At 36.9% G+C, this 18,824-nt stretch overlaps 4 protein-coding genes across 8 annotated transcripts; 2 read left to right on the top strand and 2 right to left on the bottom strand.

Annotated features, from left to right (window-relative positions):
* Positions 1 to 102: 102 nt before the first annotated feature.
* Positions 103 to 1,687, bottom strand: LOC17886359 (ribosomal L1 domain-containing protein 1). The gene has a single exon (XM_006290358.2). The coding sequence runs from the start codon at positions 1,648 to 1,650 to the stop codon at positions 343 to 345; it is 1,308 nt and encodes a 435-aa protein (XP_006290420.1). The 5' UTR covers positions 1,651 to 1,687; the 3' UTR covers positions 103 to 342.
* A 1,805-nt stretch (positions 1,688 to 3,492) lies between these two features.
* On the top strand, positions 3,493 to 7,212 carry LOC17887323. Of its 4 annotated transcripts, none has more exons than XM_006290541.2 (6): positions 3,493 to 4,035; positions 4,230 to 4,353; positions 4,441 to 4,499; positions 4,610 to 6,175; positions 6,275 to 6,395; positions 6,522 to 7,212. In XM_006290541.2, exons 2-6 carry the CDS (start codon positions 4,245 to 4,247, stop codon positions 7,118 to 7,120), a joined length of 2,454 nt encoding a protein of 817 aa, XP_006290603.1. In that variant the 5' UTR covers positions 3,493 to 4,035; positions 4,230 to 4,244; the 3' UTR covers positions 7,121 to 7,212. The 4 variants fall into 4 exon arrangements, with proteins under 4 accessions (XP_006290603.1, XP_006290604.1, XP_023639103.1 ...); XM_006290542.2 differs by having other exon boundaries at positions 3,494 to 4,035; positions 4,234 to 4,353; positions 6,272 to 6,395; XM_023783335.1 differs by having other exon boundaries at positions 3,494 to 4,035; positions 4,444 to 4,499; positions 6,272 to 6,395.
* A 76-nt stretch (positions 7,213 to 7,288) lies between these two features.
* LOC17886116 (F-box/LRR-repeat protein At4g14103) lies at positions 7,289 to 8,969 on the bottom strand. The gene is made up of 3 exons (XM_023783195.1): positions 7,917 to 8,969; positions 7,691 to 7,831; positions 7,289 to 7,603 (listed from the first exon to the last, which is right to left on the bottom strand). Exons 1-3 carry the CDS (start codon positions 8,967 to 8,969, stop codon positions 7,289 to 7,291), a joined length of 1,509 nt encoding a protein of 502 aa, XP_023638963.1.
* Positions 8,970 to 10,674: 1,705 nt separating this feature from the next.
* Positions 10,675 to 17,740, top strand: LOC17885930 (serine/threonine-protein kinase EDR1). Of its 2 annotated transcripts, XM_023782424.1 has the most exons (18): positions 10,675 to 11,020; positions 11,585 to 11,667; positions 11,906 to 12,301; positions 12,405 to 12,608; positions 13,177 to 13,350; positions 13,532 to 13,791; positions 13,942 to 14,061; positions 14,187 to 14,276; positions 14,412 to 14,507; positions 14,738 to 14,827; positions 15,301 to 15,421; positions 15,802 to 16,078; positions 16,289 to 16,412; positions 16,513 to 16,532; positions 16,615 to 16,771; positions 16,944 to 17,232; positions 17,321 to 17,393; positions 17,484 to 17,740. In XM_023782424.1, exons 3-18 carry the CDS (start codon positions 12,053 to 12,055, stop codon positions 17,561 to 17,563), a joined length of 2,424 nt encoding a protein of 807 aa, XP_023638192.1. In that variant the 5' UTR covers positions 10,675 to 11,020; positions 11,585 to 11,667; positions 11,906 to 12,052; the 3' UTR covers positions 17,564 to 17,740. The 2 variants fall into 2 exon arrangements, with proteins under 2 accessions (XP_023638192.1, XP_006290610.1); XM_006290548.2 differs by lacking the exon at positions 11,585 to 11,667.
* The last annotated feature ends 1,084 nt before the right edge of the window (positions 17,741 to 18,824 follow it).

Here is an 18,824-nt window from a genome sequence, read left to right as displayed (position 1 = left end):
TTTTGAAGTGTTAACCTTTGTGAGACATTGACTAAGAGATGGAGATCAAGGTCGTGTAAGTAGCTACCAAAGCTCGATCGGTTAAATGCTTATTGCAATAAATTCAGATAATTAGGCTTAGTTTAGAATGAAAAACGTAAAATAAGTACTTAAAAAGCCTAACAGTATGTTTCCTCCACAAAACCACCAAACCACATTCACCAGTTCGATGTTTCATAGAAGTGGTACAAGATATGAAAGGGCTCAAAATGTAATAAGAACTAGGATAAGAAAACAAAACATAAATCATACTCAAAATTACTCGATGGCAAAAGAAGGAAACAGTCGAGATCTTTCCTTGCCTCATTTTCTAAGCACACTCTTCTTCCTCTTCGGTTTCAATCCACCACCAGACTCGTCTTTGGCAATCTTTGTTGTCTTTTTCGCCTTTAACACATCCTTACTCTTCTCCAGCTTCACAACATCTGGTTTCATCTTCCCCTTGACAGCTTTCTTCACCGGTTTCTCAACTGCTGGTTTCAAATTCCCTTTCGCAGCTTTCTTCATCGGCTTCTCACTCTCTGCAACCTCACTGACCTCCTTCTTCCTCTTCTTCATCTTCTTCTCCTCCTCCTTAGCCCCAGACACAACAATCTCATTCTTATCCTCAACACCACCAATCTCAGCCTCATCAAGCACCTCAGATACATTACTATCCATATACCTAACCTCATGAATCCTACCCTTCTTCTTCTTTCCTTTCTCTGTAACACTCTTCTCGCTAGCATCATCAGCAACTTCTTCAACTTCACCATTCATCTCCTCCGTAATAACACTCTTTCCAGTTCCAAAAGCATCGATTTTGAGCTTCAAATCAGGCACAGACTGATAGATAGGCAATGGCAAACTCTCAGACAACTTCAAATGCAAAGACCTAATGTATTTCCACTTATTAGGCAACAACTCAACTACTCCATTCAATGTCTGCATCACATTCTCAGCAATTTCACTACTCTTCATAGACAATTTTCCAACCTTAATAACGCTGCACGTCCCAGTTCTCATGAAGAACATAGCAGATCCACAAGCTTTCTCAATCTGCTCTTTCCAGTTCTTGTGCTTCAAATCAATCGCCACCGGAATCTTCTTCCTGGCGAAGAACTTCTTCCCAATCAATCTCGGGAGCAGATGAAGAATCCTCCGGTCAGCGAAAAACATGTCGTACGAATCGCAGAGCTTCCTCTTAGCTTCGAACGCCTTGTAATCAGACTTTAGCTTCGACAGCTTAAGAAGCTTAGTGATCGGAATATCCTCCGATTTGATCTTCTTCATCGCATCAGCCTTGGTGAGACCACTTTTAAGTCTATCGTCGATAATGAGACAAAGCTCCGGCGAATCCTCCGACGGGTTGATAAGAGGATGAGGTAAAGGGATGCGATGAGCGTTCGTACGGCTCGTCTGTGGAATCTTCTTCAACGTAACAACGAGGTAGACGAACTCCTCTTGCTCGAGAAGTTGAGCCTTCTCTGTCTTTGATTTTTCGGCTCTCCATTTGACGAGACCCTCTACGGCGCTACCAACAGTCTTGGGACTCACTCTTGAAGTCTGTGAAGCGGGAACAAGTTGCAGCTCCGTCTGTTGCGGCGGCGGCGGCGACTCTGTGGTGGTCATTGAGAAATTTGGGGAGAGAGAGCCGAGGGAGAGAGAATTAGGGTTTAAGGAGAAGGAAGACCAAACAAGGATTTATCACTGATATATGTTCACTATAAATGGGCCTAAATTTATTAAGGCCCGATATTATTTTCTTAAAGTATGGGCTGACCTAACTTTTATTAAGGCCCGTTCTAATTTTCTTACAAATGTATATTTGTTCAGTTGTTCACTTCTATCCCATTATCTATCGAAGTTTTTTTTCCTTTCACAAAAAAGAAAAAATGACTTTTCTTCAACACTGAAGCTATTTAATGGGGACAAGTAAGGTCAGCTCATATAAAATTTCTTTTTTGCGATTTAGGATATTATTTTGAATCAATATTTTCGAAAAAAGAAAAAAACTTAAATTTGGTGATTTTTCCTTATCACCAAATTTTATATTTATATGAGTCAACCTTTCAAGTTTCAACTGTATGTTTGTTTGTGTTTTGTCTTTTGTCATTGTCTTTTTAAAATTTCTTTCTCTGTTTTAAATATTTTTTTTGTTATCAGGATAATTTAGTTTTTTTTTTGGGTAAAAAGGATAATTTAGTTTGTAACAACTTATAACTACAAAAAATAATTTGATTTCGATAACTAATATAATTTGATTTTATCTTCGTATAGCAAATATATGTTTTTGTAATATATGTGTGGGTGCAAAATAATTAATTTCGAAAGACAACAAATAAATGATTTCTCAAGATTTTTGTGTGGAAACTTAACTTTCAAGAGCATATGAATAAGGAATCATTTTAGTAATCAACTCTGCAATTGTGAGATTCAAGTCTCATACTAGGGCAATTGCTCAGACCTCATTTTCATATGCTCTACCTTTGGTTTCGCCACTTCAAAGCAACTCAACCACAACAACTTCAAAACTCTGATTTTGTAAGCTCAAAAGTCCAAACACTAAACAAACAAAAAAAAAGGTTTAACTTTGAAGAGATCGAATCATAGAATGAAGCATATTTTACAAATATTCAAAATCATACGAAAGTGGTGAGCCCGAGTGAGACCCAAAACTAAATAGATTATTAAAAAAAAAAAACGACACATATAATACTTATACAGTGACTGCACTGTTTACTATAAAGTCTTTGCCTTTATTTTTATACACCTGAAAAATTAAAACGTTATGACCTTTTTAAAATTATGTTTTTTTGTCCCCTAACCAATTCAAATTCTCTTTTATACGTTTCAAACTAGAGAAACTGCAAACTGAAACATAAGTATATAGCAATCTCGATCTGCATTGGATACCAAAATATAAAACATTTAACTAAGCCTATATTAGATGATGTGATCATGCTTGCGACTATATAAACAAAAGCCAAAATAGTTGTTGAAAAAATAGGGTGTATTCAAAGTGACATTTCAAGTGATTTGTAAAAAGTTTACAAATCCATTGTTATTCAAACATGAATTTTAAAAAGTCTCATGAAATCCACTGTTATTCAACTAATGATTTCAAAATCCACATTAAAATCCACTGTTATTAAAAACAATTTGTGGATTTGGCTTTTAATGATTTTGAAGGATTTCAGAGGATTTGGGAGGATTTCCTTAGTTAAAAATACAGAAATCCAAATCCCATAGTTTTTGGTGAGATTTGAAAGGATTTTACAAAAGTCATATGAACTTCCCTAAAATCATCAAAATCATTTAAAACCCCAATAAAACTCAAATCTCTAAAAATTCCATTTTGAATACACCCCTCTAAGTTTTTTTTTCTTTTTTTTTTGTATAGTTTTAAAAGACAACACTTTCAATTTCCTAAAGGAAGGAAGGAGCTTTTAGTTTCCTAAATTCAAAACTCTCTCTTTGTCTTATCTTTCACTCGCTCTCTCTCTCTCTCCATCCATCTTTGCAACGGCTCTCTCTGTCGTCATTTCAATTCAAACTCTGCTCATCTCTTCTCACTTTTTTAAAAAGACGACTCTTGCTGCTTCGACACTACTTCTTTTAGTTCACTACCCAAATCCCTAATCTCAAATGCCAAAAACTCCCAGTCTCAAATCTGTTTTGAGCTTCGCTGATCTTACCCATTCCGCAAAAACCCCAAATCTTCTCCTTTGTTTTGCTTGTCTGGTTTAATTAAATCTCATTTTTGTGTTTTGCCTCCCCTTTCTCCGTCGATTGTGAGATTAAAGTGGAGAGCTTTGGTCGATTGTTAGGGCAAGATCTTCTAGCGCCAAAAAGTTTCCGATTTGGCTCGATCCAATTTGCAAAAGTAACACATCTGGGTTCTCATTTCTCTGAATTTTGGTAATCTTCGACTTCTAGACAGGGTTTCTGCAAATTATACTTGATGAATGGATCCTTTTAAGTAAAAACAAAATGAGATCTTTGGCATCCTAAGAGGTAAGATGATTTTCATTCCTGATATAATTTCCCTTTATGCTTCTGCTATACACTTGAGCTGAAAAGTAGGCGATTCATTACATAGCTAAATCGTTAATTTTGGTCTTTTTGTTTTGCTTTGCTTTGTCTGTTGTTGTTATGATGGGATCCAGTGTCTTGTCATTGAAAATGATTCAATTTTTTTTGTGTGATAGATAGGTGGAACTAAGATGGACGTTGTTGAGAGAAAAAGGCCAAGAGGAGCGTTTCTAAATCTGTTTGATTGGCATGGAAAATCCAGGAAGAAGCTTTTCTCATCCAATACCTCCCAACTCTCTGGTATGGTCTTCTTTCTTTTGTTTTCTATGTATACAAATGTTCGTTAAGGTAATGCAGTTCGATAATTGAAAGTGTTTTTTGATGCAGAAGAATCTAGGCAAGCAAAAGAGAATGTTCAGAACCCCTCTATTACGCCGCAGTCTGTTGTAAGGCTTTGCTCAATACCATTTCCTCGTTTTATGCAATGCTTTTTTTGTTAGACATGAACTAATTGTGTTCTGTGGTGTGTGCTGTGTGCTGTGATCTGTGTCAACAGTTTGAGGTCGATCAGACTGTCAAGAACTCAACTTACAACCCGAGAAGTGACTCGAGCTGTTGTGCTTCATCTGTAACTAGTGATGATGGAAATGTGGTTAGAGCACCGAGTGTGGTGGCGAGGCTTATGGGATTGGAGGGTTTACCGCTACCAAATGTTTTGGAACCGCGGCTTAATCCTGATCTTGATCCATACTTCCTCAGATCCTCACGCCAGGCAAGTACTTGGGATGCTAATGTTGATCATCTGAGTGAATTCGATGGCGTCTCTTGCGATCATTTGGATTCAAGAACGAGTAAAGGGCCACGTAAGCGGATGATTGAGCGGTTTCAAACCGAAACCTTACCCCCTAGATCAGCTAAACCGATCTCCGTCACTCACAATAAGCTATTGTCTCCAATAAGGAATCCTGGATTTGTTCCATCTAGGAACCCTGCCTATGTAATGGAAGCTGCTTCAAGAATGATTGAGCAAAGTCCACGGATGATTGCAAGAACACGGGTGGTGTCATCGTCTGATTCTTCTTCGCCAGTTCCATTGAGGATTCGAGATTTGAAAGAGAAACTAGAAGCTGCACAGAAAGCATCAACTTCAGTTCCTCAAATCTATAATGATGCTCGCAACAGTAGGTACCTAAGAGGAGATCAAAACGAGAAGAAAACTACAGTATTGGCAACAAGCAGTTGTGATGGGTTGAAAGGTGAAGTGAAGCCACCTTCTTTCTCTGCGCAAGCAAAGGCCAGAAGTAATCAGAAGCAAGACAGCTCAACAACGTCCTCCAGTGGCAACAAGAGGATGTCTTCGGGACAAAAGGAGAAAGCGGAAGCAAAGAACAGGGCAGTTAAAAGCCAAAACAGTATCAAAGGATCTTCCTTGAGCACAGGGAAGAATGTGCTTCAGCAGAACTACCAGAAGCAGAACTGCAGGGACAATCAGCAATCCAGAAAAGTAATGAACAAAGTAGTAAATAAGGTAATTGTAGAAAGTGGATCTATATCAAAGAGCCCTGGATTTACTATGGCATCAGCAGAAAAAACCACTTCCTTACCTTTATCCCGCAAAAAGAGTCTTCCTCGAAACAAAAAACCGCGGAATGGGGTGCAAGAATCAGGAATTTATGAAGATAAGCGGATCAAAAGGGGTGAAAAGTCGATAAAATGTAACATTTCCAGTGATGGCGACTCAAGTATGAGTAAAGATGATCAGAAAAAGGACATGGATGTGATATCTTTTACTTTCTCATCTTCAATCAAAGGTTTATCATCTCATTTACAAGGACCCAAACAAGATGCAGACTCTGCTGTAAAGTTCAATGTGATAGGCGGTGATTCTTTAAATGCGCTTTTGGAGCAAAAACTCAGGGAGTTGACCTCAAAGATTGAATCATCTAGCTCTAGCTTGATCCAAGAAGAGTCTTTGAGTTCCATTTCAAAGGATAGAGCCAATGGAATGATTTCCTCGCCATCAAAATATAGTGAATTGACTGATAACAGTCTTGATAGAGTTTTAACAGAGAGTGAAACTGTTTCTGACGGCACTTCATTCTATAACAACCAGAAAGTCCAGGTTAGTTTCGATAAACTGCAGCTTTAATATTCTATTATATCAAATGCTTTTCCAGCTTACCAGTCTCTGAGAAAATTTTGTCATTTTTTCTTAAAGAAGAAGATGATGATACAAGGAGAAGAACAAGAAGTTAGCAGCATCACCACTCTTACAGAAGCCGATGATTTTGCACCATCCTTCAGCAAGAGTAACTCAGATTGCAGACATGACAGAGAATATGGTATGTCTTTGTATATTTATGTCTGGATCGTTCTTCCTTTTCTTATGAACCAGGTTTTGGATTCCCACCAAATAGTCTTAATACGATTTGCAGCTAAATAAGCTTAATATTTGTTGGTTTTTTCAGGCATGAAACAGAGTTCATCAGATCAAGAGCTCACTTGGGTTTCATCAAACGAGTCCCAGTACACCTTAGATGAAACAGATTCAGCAACACCGGAATGGGAGATCGAGTACATAACCGAGATACTCAACTCTGGGCAGCTCATGTTTCAAGACTTGGCCTCAGGGACAGCCACTAATGAATCATTATTACCCTCGAGCCTCTTTGATGAAATGGAATGCTCTAGAGGAGCTGCAATGTCAATGAAGACAGAAAGAAAGGCGCTTTTCGACTGTGTGAATCAGTGCTTAGCAGTAAAATTTGAAAGGATGTTAATTGGAAGCTGCAAAGGGATGATGATGTCAGGTGGGATTTTGTTGGAACATAGAGGTCTATTGGCTGAAGAACTGAACAGAGAAGTAAAAGGGTTGAAGAAGATGAGAGAGATGATGATCGACGAGCTTGTGGATCATGACATGAGCTGTTTCGAAGGGAGGTGGATTGGTTACGAAAGAGAGATGTTTGAGGAAGGCATTGACATGGAAGGAGAGATTGTCTCTGCGTTAGTTGATGATTTAGTTAGTGATCTTTTCTCTAATAGTGTTTCTAAACGGTCGTTGTAACTTGTATTTTCTTTTTAAGAAGCTTCTTCTGATTCTGAAATTGTCTGAACAAAACAAGTTATCTGAATATACGGTGTTGATTAGAATTGGTATGTTCTTATGAATTGCCGAAACAGAGTATTCTTATTAAAATCTTATTATTGTCTCCCTACAGAAGATTCATCAGAACTAATAATGAACTACTTCCAACTTGCAATAGGGTGACGCTCTCGGGGCCATCTCAAGTGCCTCGGAGACTTCAAAAATATCAGCATCCTCTCCTTGGGAGGAATCAGAGTGTAATACAATGACCACTTGTTCAAGCCGAGGCAACTTCTTGAGGAAATGTTCAACTAATGACATCTCTCCGCAGGTTGCCCCAAAGTCCAATATCTTCAGGACCTTCACAGGACATGTTGTTAGACATGACGAAGACGAAGACGAAGAGGGGGGGATGCAGTTACAAGCATTCCCACATCCATCCGTTAGACTGTGGTGTAGACCCTGAGGGAGGAGCAAACCAAATTAAAAAATGTGTAATTAACATATATAAACTACAGAGTTTTTTTTGTTTCTTATATGTATACTTACATGGAAGACGAGAGATTGTAGACTGGGGCAGTTGATGAGCAAGAGAGGTAAGGCTTGCCATCCTCGTTCATCGTCAGTCTCAATAGATAAATGATTCAGTTTGTGGAATACCGGTACGGTCTTACAAAAGTCTGAAATTACCTGAAAATACATGACAACATCGTCATTAAGATCATCAAAAGTGTAATCAATTAACTATATAGAGAAAAACAAAAATGAAAGAAACCTCAAGGGTATCGGAGGATATGTGAAGAGTTTGAACATTGTGTATCCCCATGATAAGATTGGTGGCATCTCTCTCAATTTGATATCCAAGATGATCTCTTGCATACACGTGAGTTCCATTCAATCCAAGATCGAGTCTGGCTTCAACAAGGGAATCCAGTTTAACAAGTTTGTAGTTATTGGCAACAAAATCTGAGTAGTCTAGGTAGAGCAAGTTTGGAGTGTCAAATGAAACAGTGGATGGAGCCCAAGTACCATAGTAGAAGGTTAGACTAATATCTGCCGGTGGATACTCATAAGCCTGTGCTAATTTCCCTTCCTTCAACTTAGAGAGGTTATGGGCACAATCAAAGGTTAGTCTCTTGAGGCTTGGGGTGGACACTGATGTAGGGTCCCATTGGTACCAGTTTGCATTATTTATGATCAACTCCTCCAGCACAGGGCATTTAGATAGAAGCAGAGCAAACCCAGGATCAAAAGGACCCAAGTCAATAGAATCAAGGTGCAGAGTTTTAAGCTTTGTAAAGATAAAGTCTGGTCGATGAGTTTTAAAACTGTCTACGAGACCAAGTATCCCAGCACCTAGTTTAAGCTTAACCAAGTTTTGGCTATAGAAGAAGATACAGGAAGGCAACGTGTATCCGCAAGAAGGGAAGAGCAACACTAAGGAGAGGTCTGTTGCTCCGCGTATCAGAGCTTTGTGTATCCAATCCTCAACAAGATTTTCGTCCACGCCTTTATGGCATCTGAGAGAGAATTTGGTAGTGGGAATGTGAGAATCGGATTGGAGAGCAAGAAGTCTGTTCACAAAGTCCATGAAACTAGTCCGACGGCATTCTTTTGGTCTGTCACGAGGTAAGAATACAGAGTCATCAAGATCAAGACTAGTAGGTATCAGTGTGAACAAACGTCGCCATCTTTTGGACAGAAGAGATGTCGAAGCTGCAGCTCTTGTCGGAAGGAAAGACAAGATGTGACAAAGTAGATCATCTGGAAAGTAGCTGATTGCACCTTCTCCTTCATCATCGCTGCTCTTCCTCTTTTTCGCCTCCATAATTCTTCTCTCTGAAATAATGATAATACATATATATATATATATATATATATATATCATCATTGAATTGGCATACTCGTTTATATAAAGATAATCTCATTCTTAAAGGGATAGAGAGAGTTCTTAGTCCTAGTCCCAATTTCCTTTGATGTCAATATCTTCAATTAAGATTTAAAATTTACACCTAAGTTGTGTTTTAATTATGCTAGGCTTTTAAAAACAAACAAAAAGAAATCCCTCGCTAATGTTTGTTAATAGCGAAGCCCAAAAACTTGCATGGTCCACATATTGGTGATTGGTAGTTACCGACTTACCGAAGTAGAAAACTGAAAGTTATTTTCTTTGAAAGGTCTTTAACACAACTCAACGGGTCCTCAAGTAATACCACTTATGCCTGAGATTCTAATATGTTTTGGCTGATAGAAGTAGTCAGACACATGGCTGAAACGACATGTAAGATGTAACTTTACACATATATTTGATAGCAAGTCAAGGTGTCGGTGGCAAAAATTACGAGGGCACGAGAGCAATTTGGGTTTCTCATTATCGCCTTGTATGTACACTTTAGATTATCAAATAATTTCCTCATTAATTGCCAAAAGGAATCATTACCGGGAAGTTGATACCGGGAAATATATAGCTTTAAAATGTGTTATGTTTGGTAACAGTTGTGTTTTGGCCGCAAGACAATTACAAAGGAGAAAACGAAAAAAAAGTCACTTGGGTCAATATGGTTGTAATTTGTTAACATCAATATTTGTTTTTGTTTTAATTAGTTGGTTATCAGAATTATTCGTAGAATATTATTATTAACTTTGGCAAATTCTAAAAAAACACTAATAACCGGAGAAAAAGGCAAAATTTTAAAATAAATAAAAAGGAATAGATTCGATGATAATGTTCCACGTGCACTTTTTTTTCTTTTCTTAATATTTCCTCCAAATCTAATTGACCTTGACGTGATCCAACTTTTAATTATTTTTTCTCTACATTTCTCACTAGCTTCGCCATAATTGCACAACAAATAAAAATAATCATCATCATCGGTATGTCATTAGATTTAAAAATAAAAGCTTCTGTTCCTCACATTTTCCTCTATTTTATTTTATTTCGATATATACTAGAATCAATTTTTTTTCTTGAATTACATAAACTTTCATTTTATTTTAAAGTTTTTTTTTTTGTTTTTGAAAGAATCATAACATAGTAGGGATTAGGAAAAGTATATGATAATAAATTTAAAAATCCGAATTAGATCAAAGTATTCTTGATTAGTACTTTGAATAGATTAATTAATTAAGGTCCACTACATTCAATGAATAGAGATCATCTTACTTTTAAATTAGATAAAAATATTACTAGTACTGTATGTGTTGTCAAAAAACTAAAAAAAAAACATACTAATTAATGGATGTTCTAATTTTTTTCTTTCTTCTTCTTATAAATCTCTGTATTAACCCCCTAAAAAGATAGAAATGCATTAAAAAATAAATAAAATGTCAAAAGATTATTAGTTATTACCACCACCCCCACCAATCAGGAAAAATAAAAGAAGAAGAGAAGCGACGGTGGTGATTCACGAGGGATGACAGCTGTCTATCAGAGAGAGGTGCATCTACTTAATGACACGTGACTCATCAACTCGCACGTGACTTCGCCATCGTCACTTGAGGGGGGGGTCAGTCGTCGTCCGTCTCTCTTCGTCTCTCATCTTCCTCTCCTTTCCCTCGTCTTCATCACTTTCCCAAAATCCCATCACTCTCTCTCTCTCTCTCTTTTGGTCCCTCAAATCAAAATCATAAACACTGTGTGAAATCCCGATTTCAATACTTCTTATAAAATAAAAAAAGCACACACATGTACATATATGCTCCCTGATTGTTTTGTGTACGTGTGTGTCTGTGTGTGTGTGAACCGTATAGCTCTTTGTTGCCTTTGATCGGGACTTTTTTGCTGCATCTTAGTCTTCACACTGAGATCGAGTTTTGATTTTTCGTTTATTCTTAAACTCGGGAGTTCGATCGGAATTTGAATGCGTGGATCTGATTAAGGTGATTTTACAAAAACCCTTATTGAACTTTTCTTAAATGCTCATCTTTGGAATTGTGATTCATTTGGTTTTATGTTTGTGACACTTCGTTCCGTGCATTGGATCGCTCTTAGGGGGTTTTCTAGTTGGTCTTTGTTTTCGTAAAGGTTGTTTAAGTTTGGTGGGTTTTGCGTTAGTCATGGTTTAGCGTTGAAACTGAGTTTCTGAGTAAATCGAACGAGATCGCACTTATGAACTTGTATATACGGGACTCAATTTATTCAGAATTGTGCTATGTATTACCTGGAGACTTTCATGGGATCTATGTTGGTTTGCTCTATTCAATTAAGATCCTTACGAGATTCTGTCGTTGACTTGATGAGAGTGAGATTCGATTATAAGAGTTTTTTCTCTTGTTTTTATTAAAATGCTGGTGGTTTCCTTATCTTTGACACTTAGTTCCCGCTTCTTGTTTTATATTTTTTGGCTGATTATGAATAATTTGGTGCATCACTGAGATATTTTGTGCTAACATCGGAAGCTACAGGAAGTTAGGATTAATCCTTTAGATTTTTTTCCCCGCTAGACTTTGAGGAGAACGAAATAGCTTCAATCATTTGAGACATACGTTGGTCTCTCGGATGAAAACCATCAATAATTCTTGTACAAGTGAGTAATGCACACATCGTTGAACTGGTGAAATTTTTGAGTTTTCCTTTATTTGGCAATTGTATCAGTTAGATTGTGATGAGGGAAAACAAGTGCAACTAGTCTTTTGTTTTTATTGTTAATGTGTGTAATGCATGTAAGTTTTAAGTGAATTCATCGAAAACTCCGCCTTCTTTGTTTCCATTATTTCGATACCATCATAGTTTTTATTTACCATTTTTCGTTTCTGTGAACGCAGATCAAGTGACCTCCAGATTGAGTGCTACTGATAAATGAAGTTTGCTTCTCAGTAATTTGGTCTCCAGGATTTCCTTTCTTCTATCTACTCTTCCTTTTATGGGATAAATAGGGGATAATATAAGTATAGTCATCAAGGTAATTGGCAATGGGAGAGACGGGAGATGATGCTGGGCCATCAGAGCAAGAACCTTCCAATCAAACCTGGTGGCCTTCAGAATTTGTGGAGAGATTTGGTTCTATTTATCTAGGATCACAAGAAGAGACCTCTAGTTCTAAGGACTCACCCAAAAGTCTTGGGCAAGATGGGCTGCCATCTAGTACTGCATCGAATATCCTCTGGAGTACTGGTTCGCTTTCTGAGCCGATCCCAAATGGCTTCTACTCTGTGATCCCGGTAAGCTACTTTTAGGTTGATATTAGCTCTGCTCAATAATGTTTCAGTGAGATTTATTCAATCTCGATTAACCTGTGTTACCTGTCAATTTAAAATTCTACAGGATAATAGATTGAAGCAGCTATTTAATAGCATTCCTACATTGGAAGATCTACATGCTCTGGGTGACGAAGGTTTAAAGGCCGATGTGATTCTTGTTGATTTTCAGAAAGATAAAAAGCTTTTCAGGCAAAAACAGCTGATTACCAAACTTGTCAGTGGATTGAACTCAAAGCCAGCTACTATTATTAAGAAAATTGCTGGACTGGTAAGTATTTGAGGTACTTTGTATAAATGGTTAATTTAACTCTGCGTCACATCTTTATAAATAATCTACATGCTAAAAATTGTTTCCTGTATGAAATCACTAAATAACCATATTGTTTCTCCATTTAAAAGTTGCATGCAAAAATAATTATCATAAATCGATAAAATTGAGGTAGGAAGAGTTGTGACTACATGTCTGTCAAATGAAAAGTGATTTTGAGAGTGTCCGTTATAATACTAAGATAGATGCCACATGATCTTTACGTCTTCTTTGTTTTCTAAATTGTGAATCAGCATCTTTCTTTTGTGTTTCAAGATAAACTTCCCTAGACTATTTAGTTTCTTTCCCTTAATCTCTCTCTAATTCCAACTTGTGCATTCTGCTTACTTGGAAAAAACGTTGAATTAGGAAATATATATTTTTGTTTGCTTGCCCTTTTCTCTCGCATCCCATTTATTAGTGTCTTCAGGAACATCAATTTGTTGAAGATGCGACAAGAGCGGGCATTTCATAACTCTTGCTAACTCCTTTTAGTTATCTGAAATTCTTTATTGAAATTGTCTGGCAGGTAGCAGATGTTTATAAGCAATCCATTCTGCAGAGTCCGGCAAAAACTACACAATCATTTGAAAACTGTGGTATTCAATTGTTAGGACAGATCAAACATGGTTCTTGTCGTCCTCGAGCAATCTTATTTAAAGTTTTAGCTGATACTGTTGGTCTTCAAAGTAGGCTTGTAGTGGTAAGTACTAAGTACCATACAAAAATGTCATCCCTGGTCTTGAGAATCACTCCATTTTTGCGTATGATGATTAATTTTGATAAATGTTATTCTCGAGAAGAAATATGCATCATGACTTAAATTCTGAATATTTTGACCACCTTTAAACATGCTATTCATTTTGGTTAATTTGTTTGATTAGGGGTTGCCAAGTGATGGAGCCGCTGAGAGTGTGGACTCATTCAGCCATATTTCTGTCACGGTTCTGCTGAATTCTGTGGAAATGCTGGTTGATCTAATGCGATTTCCTGGTCAGCTTATCCCTCTATCAACCAAGGCAATTTTTATGAGTCATATTTCAGCGGCAGGGGAAAGTGATTCTGCAGAGAATGACTCTTGTGATTCACCTTTGGAGCCAAACAGTCCCATGTTTGGTTATCCAGAGAGAATTGACCATGAAAAGTAAGTAGATATTGAAGTTTTATACTGTAAAATCTCAATGCATGAACATTGCATTATTATATAAGTATAGCGTGTATCTTAGTTTACTACAGCTTTTTTCAGTAATAAGTGTTTTTGTGTGCAGAGTTTCTAACTATTGTTGTTGTACAGTGCAGAAAAAGATGAAAACCTTTTGTTGCACAGGAAACTAGACGGGTCTCCAAATATGTCTGGTCCACCGTCAAGGAACATGCTGTTACGTTCTGCCTCTGCGCTAGAGAGGAAATTAAGGTGATAATCCTGGTTGTTTTTAATATGTTTTTATGCCAGCCAACCCCAGGTTTGAATATAGCTTATGTTTAATCGAGGAATGGAATAGATGACCTTATGTCATTAGTGTTATCTTTTATCTCCAGTTTCTCACAGAGCGAGTCAAACATGGCTAACGAGTTTTGGAGGCAGAGCCGGAGAAAGGTCATTGCTGATCAGCGGACTGCTAATTCCAGGTTACTCTTACCCCTGTTGAATTGTACATGTATATGCATTCTGAAACCAAGTACAAGTTGATGTTTGATTTTCCCACGTTCATTATTCCAGTCTTCTAATTTCGTAGATCTTTTTTACTTTTATCGCGTCCACAGTCCCGAACATCTCTCCTTCCGAGCCCGTACAAGGTCCATGCTAAGTGGCGACAAGAACTTGGCACGAGATTTCACCGGTGATGTTGCCACATCAAGGTTGGTTACGGTTTTTTGTCTTTGTAACTTGTATATGTTGGAGAGGTTTTTGGCAGATTTGATTTTTCCTTGTATTTTTCAATATATGTGATATATTGCTGCAAGAGAGTATGGTGTTTGGTGTCTGGTTTAGTGCTTACCGAGCTCTTTCGTCTCGTTTTTGCTTAAATAACATGGTGTCTAAAGTTTGTTGAAGAAATCCTTATGTTATCAGTTTTCATGTGCAACAGCAAATCTGTTGGAGGAGCGAAATTGGAAACGAAGAGAATAAGGAGGAGAAGTATTAGTATAACTCCCGAGATTGGCGATGATATTGTCAGGTCAGTGTTTACATTATCGCTCTTTTTTAACTTCTTGTGCATGGTAAAGCTAGCATGATTTTTTTCTGCAACCTGGTTACATATATATTATAATTCCCTTCGTTAACAAGCTTCTCTGGTTTTGATATATTGTAAATTTCCTGTGATAGGTTGCAGTTTAGCAGTTTCACCTTATCTGTTTTTCTCAGTTGTGATTTCATCTATGTAATGATTTCGACAATATTAGTGGTACACTCTCTTATCGAAAGTATCAAAAGAATGCTAGAGAGGGCATTCTTTTTCTTAGTTGGGATCACATATCACTGCACAATCATATGATTATATAACATTCCAATGATTGTGCATTGATATATGATCATTGCAATTTTATTATGATATATACCACCATTAAATTATTTGGAACACCGAGCTCCAGTGGTATTGTTATTTTATTGATAGCCTTATAACAAAAATTACCTGTTAATCTTTTTCAGGGCAGTAAGAGCGATGAATGAAGCCTTGAAGCAGAATCGCCTCGCAAAAGAGCAAGGGGATGATGGCTCATCTCCTAACTCTCCAAATGACAGAACCGAGAGCTCTCATCTCCAGAAAGATGTATGTTAAGCTTATTCATATATAGATCGTTGGAATATTTTGAGAAATTTGGTTATGCTGCTAGCTTGTAAACATAGAAGTGAAAATACTGAAAACAAAGAAACTTGGGCTGCAACAGCATTTTAGGTCTCTTTTCTCATGGACTAAGTTTATACAGGAAGTTTTATATGTTTCAGGATATGGAAGAAAAATTCTAGGAAAATGATGATTGTGATCTGTAGGAAATAATTTTTTTTATGTTTCAACAACAAGGGCAATAATGGACTTCAAGGGGATGTTTTTTTTTTTATCTTTTGCAGCATACTTAAATTATGAACTTGGAATCGTTTACTCATTTTGACTTGTGAAATTTGTGGCTTAACTAGACTTTGTGCTTCTAGGTCTCTGGTTTTCATCTTGATGCCCATGACCAAGTTTCTGGTGGAAGGTCTACACTTTTAAGGGAACCACTCGATCCACAGAAGGCAATCTCCCTACCATCTTCTCCCCAGAACTACCGAAGCCAATATGACCAAAGTGGATCGTCAAATCGTAATATAAGCCACATCTGGGATAAAGTATTGGGATCTCCGATGTTCCAGAATAAGCCATTATTACCATATGAAGAATGGAACATAGACTTTTCCGAGTTGACTGTTGGGACACGTGTTGGAATTGGTAAGGATCTTTAGCTCAATGGTTTTAACTGTATTGGGTTTATGCGTATTGGCCACAAAATTCCTTTCAAAGAAAAATATGGCTTATGTCTAGTATTTGTTAATTATCCTTCACACTCTTTAGTCTTAACCCTTATATTTTTGTCATCAAAATTTTGATTTATTTTAAACATTAGCATCCGACTGAAACTTCTTTGTTGATTTCGTCCAGGTTTTTTTGGAGAAGTCTTCCGTGGGATCTGGAACGGGACAGATGTTGCGATCAAAGTGTTCCTTGAGCAAGACCTTACAGCTGAGAACATGGAGGATTTCTGCAATGAGATATCAATTCTTAGGTGTGTAGGCTTTCTTTGTTTTATTCAAATTAGCAATAACACTTGACTTGTCTTCTGACTTTCTTTACTTCGTTCTCTTTCTGCATCCAATGATGACCAGCCGACTTAGACATCCCAATGGTACGAATCTATCTCTATGAGTTTTCATTGTAAGATTGTAGTATATGATTTCATTAACGGAGGCATCTTCGACTTTGTGTAGTTATACTGTTCCTTGGAGCATGCACAAAACCTCCACGATTATCACTGATCACTGAGTACATGGAAATGGGATCTTTGTATTATTTGCTCCACTTGAGTGGACAAAAAAAGAGGCTAAGCTGGCGGAGGAAGCTAAAGATGCTGCGTGACATTTGCAGGTAATTCTATCTTCCATACAAAACCGTTATGTGGTATAAATGTGTTAAAATGTTGGTTTGACGAGAAGGCAATGACACTTCCAAATAGGCCATGGAATTGTGTTTTGATGAGAAAGTTTTGTAATCATTTGTATCAACAAACAGCATTTAAACTTGATAAAAATGTTGCTAGGGGATTGATGTGCATACACCGGATGGGGATAGTACACCGTGATATAAAGAGTGCAAACTGTCTTTTGAGCAACAAATGGACTGTCAAGATCTGTGATTTTGGGCTCTCGAGGATAATGACAGGGACAACAATGAGAGACACAGTCTCTGCAGGAACTCCAGAGTGGATGGCTCCTGAACTTATCCGCAATGAGCCCTTCTCAGAAAAGTGCGATATCTTCAGCTTGGGTGTAATAATGTGGGAACTCTGCACTTTAACCAGACCTTGGGAAGGAGTACCGCCAGAACGGGTAAGATAACTGAAACAAAAAGAGGACCTCCTTAGCGACACATTACGAGTAGATACACATGTGTAACAAGTATCTGCATATTCTTCAGGTTGTTTATGCCATTGCTTATGAGGGAGCTCGGCTTGAGATTCCTGAAGGACCACTGGGAAAGCTTATTGCAGGTATGTATTGTGACCCCTCATTGTTCCTTAATCTTTTGTTTGGGTTTTATGGAATATTCTTATCTGATGTGTTATCTCTTGTTATTGTAGATTGTTGGACAGAACCGGAACAAAGACCGAGTTGCAATGAGATACTCTCTCGTTTGTTGGATTGCGAGTATACGAGCTAACTTCTCTCAATCTTCTTCCTTCTGTGAATATTAACATTGCAGCAAGAGAGTTTTTTTTTCTTCTTCTTTTTTGTTTAAATGAATATTGTTGGCTTTTCTTCTCTGAGTTTGTACAAAAGAACTTTGGCGATTTCACATCCACAAAAAAGCTTTGTGGAACTCTTTTCCGTTTGATCATTGCAAATTCGTAAAATCAAAACCTTTTGAACGAAGGAGAAAACAAATTCGTAAAATCAAAACCTTTTGAACGAAGGAGAAAAAGAGAGTAGACGTACGAATTTTACAAGAAGTGAGATAACCAACTCTTTCTTTCACTTTAACATGTCCAAGCTTCCTAGTCTTTTTCCAATTTTCTCCTGCGTCATAATTTTACTAATTTCACTTTTCCTTGAGCATAAAGATAGTGGTTTTAGTATTTTTGGCGTTAAACGATTTGAATTTCTCTTAATCTCACTCAATTCGTCTTCAGCTATTTAACAACAAAATAAAATGTATTTTACTGACGGTGATACAACAACGACACTGACATATACGATTAAACTTAATGTTCTTATTGTTTCGTGTCACCCATCCAGTTTATTGCCCACTTATACATTAAAAAATAAAAAAAAACTAAATGTACATTTCATTGTAGGGAATCTCAAAAAATAAAAAATCAAACATCTAACTAGCCATATCCGATTAGTTAATTACCTTTGATTTTCCTCTACAGTTTCAGAAAATTCTACCATACTCAAATAGTAAAATTTATTCAGTTACATTCTATCTAGGGTCGATATCAATTCATTTCTTACGTTAAAAACATTGATATGTTTTAATTAAGTTAGACATAATTGAAAAATATAACCAAAACTAATACGTATTTACCAGCTAATCTTTTCAATTGCGAAAATTTTCAGCTGTTAAGAAAGAAAAGAATCAACGCAAAATTGACTGACCTAAAAAACCATCAAATAAACGTGTTGGTAAACCTATGAAATTTATTAGATAAAAACCCAAAAAGCCATTAAATAAATAAATTGAGAAGCCTAAACATAATTAAATTTTTATCAGAACTACCACACCTATTTACCCTACTGGTTAAGATTAGAGTAGACTATAAAAATTTCACATGTTCCTTTTTCTTAAATATTAAAAAGATTATTTTATAGCGTTTATAAATATAAAAATAAATATGAAAAAACTGTTTAGCTCTTGTGAGAAAAGAAATTAACGATTATATATATAATGGAGCTTGGCTCGTTAAGTCTGGTCGTTTAGT

The sequence above is a fragment of the Capsella rubella genome, unplaced genomic scaffold, assembly GCF_000375325.1.
Source record: "Capsella rubella cultivar Monte Gargano unplaced genomic scaffold, Caprub1_0 scaffold_5, whole genome shotgun sequence".
Taxonomy (NCBI): Eukaryota; Viridiplantae; Streptophyta; class Magnoliopsida; order Brassicales; family Brassicaceae; genus Capsella; species Capsella rubella.
Note: the sequence above shows the minus strand (reverse complement) of the source record. Positions and strands in the feature narration are given on the sequence as shown.

Excerpts from the sequence above, each read along its gene's own strand:
- LOC17886359 (XM_006290358.2), bottom strand. The coding sequence starts at position 1,650 with ATGACCACCACAGAGTCGCCGCCGCCGCCGCAACAGACGGAGCTGCAA.
- LOC17886116 (XM_023783195.1), bottom strand. The coding sequence starts at position 8,969 with ATGGAGGCGAAAAAGAGGAAGAGCAGCGATGATGAAGGAGAAGGTGCA. Across the intron at positions 7,832-7,916 it reads TATCCTCCGATACCCTTGAG|GTAATTTCAGACTTTTGTAA; the intron begins GTTTCTTTCATT and ends ATGTATTTTCAG. Across the intron at positions 7,604-7,690 it reads TACAATCTCTCGTCTTCCAT|GGTCTACACCACAGTCTAAC; the intron begins GTAAGTATACAT and ends CTCCTCCCTCAG.
- LOC17887323 (XM_006290542.2), top strand. The coding sequence starts at position 4,245 with ATGGACGTTGTTGAGAGAAAAAGGCCAAGAGGAGCGTTTCTAAATCTG. Across the intron at positions 4,500-4,609 it reads CTATTACGCCGCAGTCTGTT|TTTGAGGTCGATCAGACTGT; the intron begins GTAAGGCTTTGC and ends CTGTGTCAACAG. Across the intron at positions 6,176-6,271 it reads ATAACAACCAGAAAGTCCAG|AAGAAGATGATGATACAAGG; the intron begins GTTAGTTTCGAT and ends TTTTTCTTAAAG.
- LOC17885930 (XM_006290548.2), top strand. The coding sequence starts at position 12,053 with ATGGGAGAGACGGGAGATGATGCTGGGCCATCAGAGCAAGAACCTTCC. Across the intron at positions 15,422-15,801 it reads GCTCTCATCTCCAGAAAGAT|GTCTCTGGTTTTCATCTTGA; the intron begins GTATGTTAAGCT and ends TTGTGCTTCTAG. Across the intron at positions 17,394-17,483 it reads ACTGGGAAAGCTTATTGCAG|ATTGTTGGACAGAACCGGAA; the intron begins GTATGTATTGTG and ends TTGTTATTGTAG.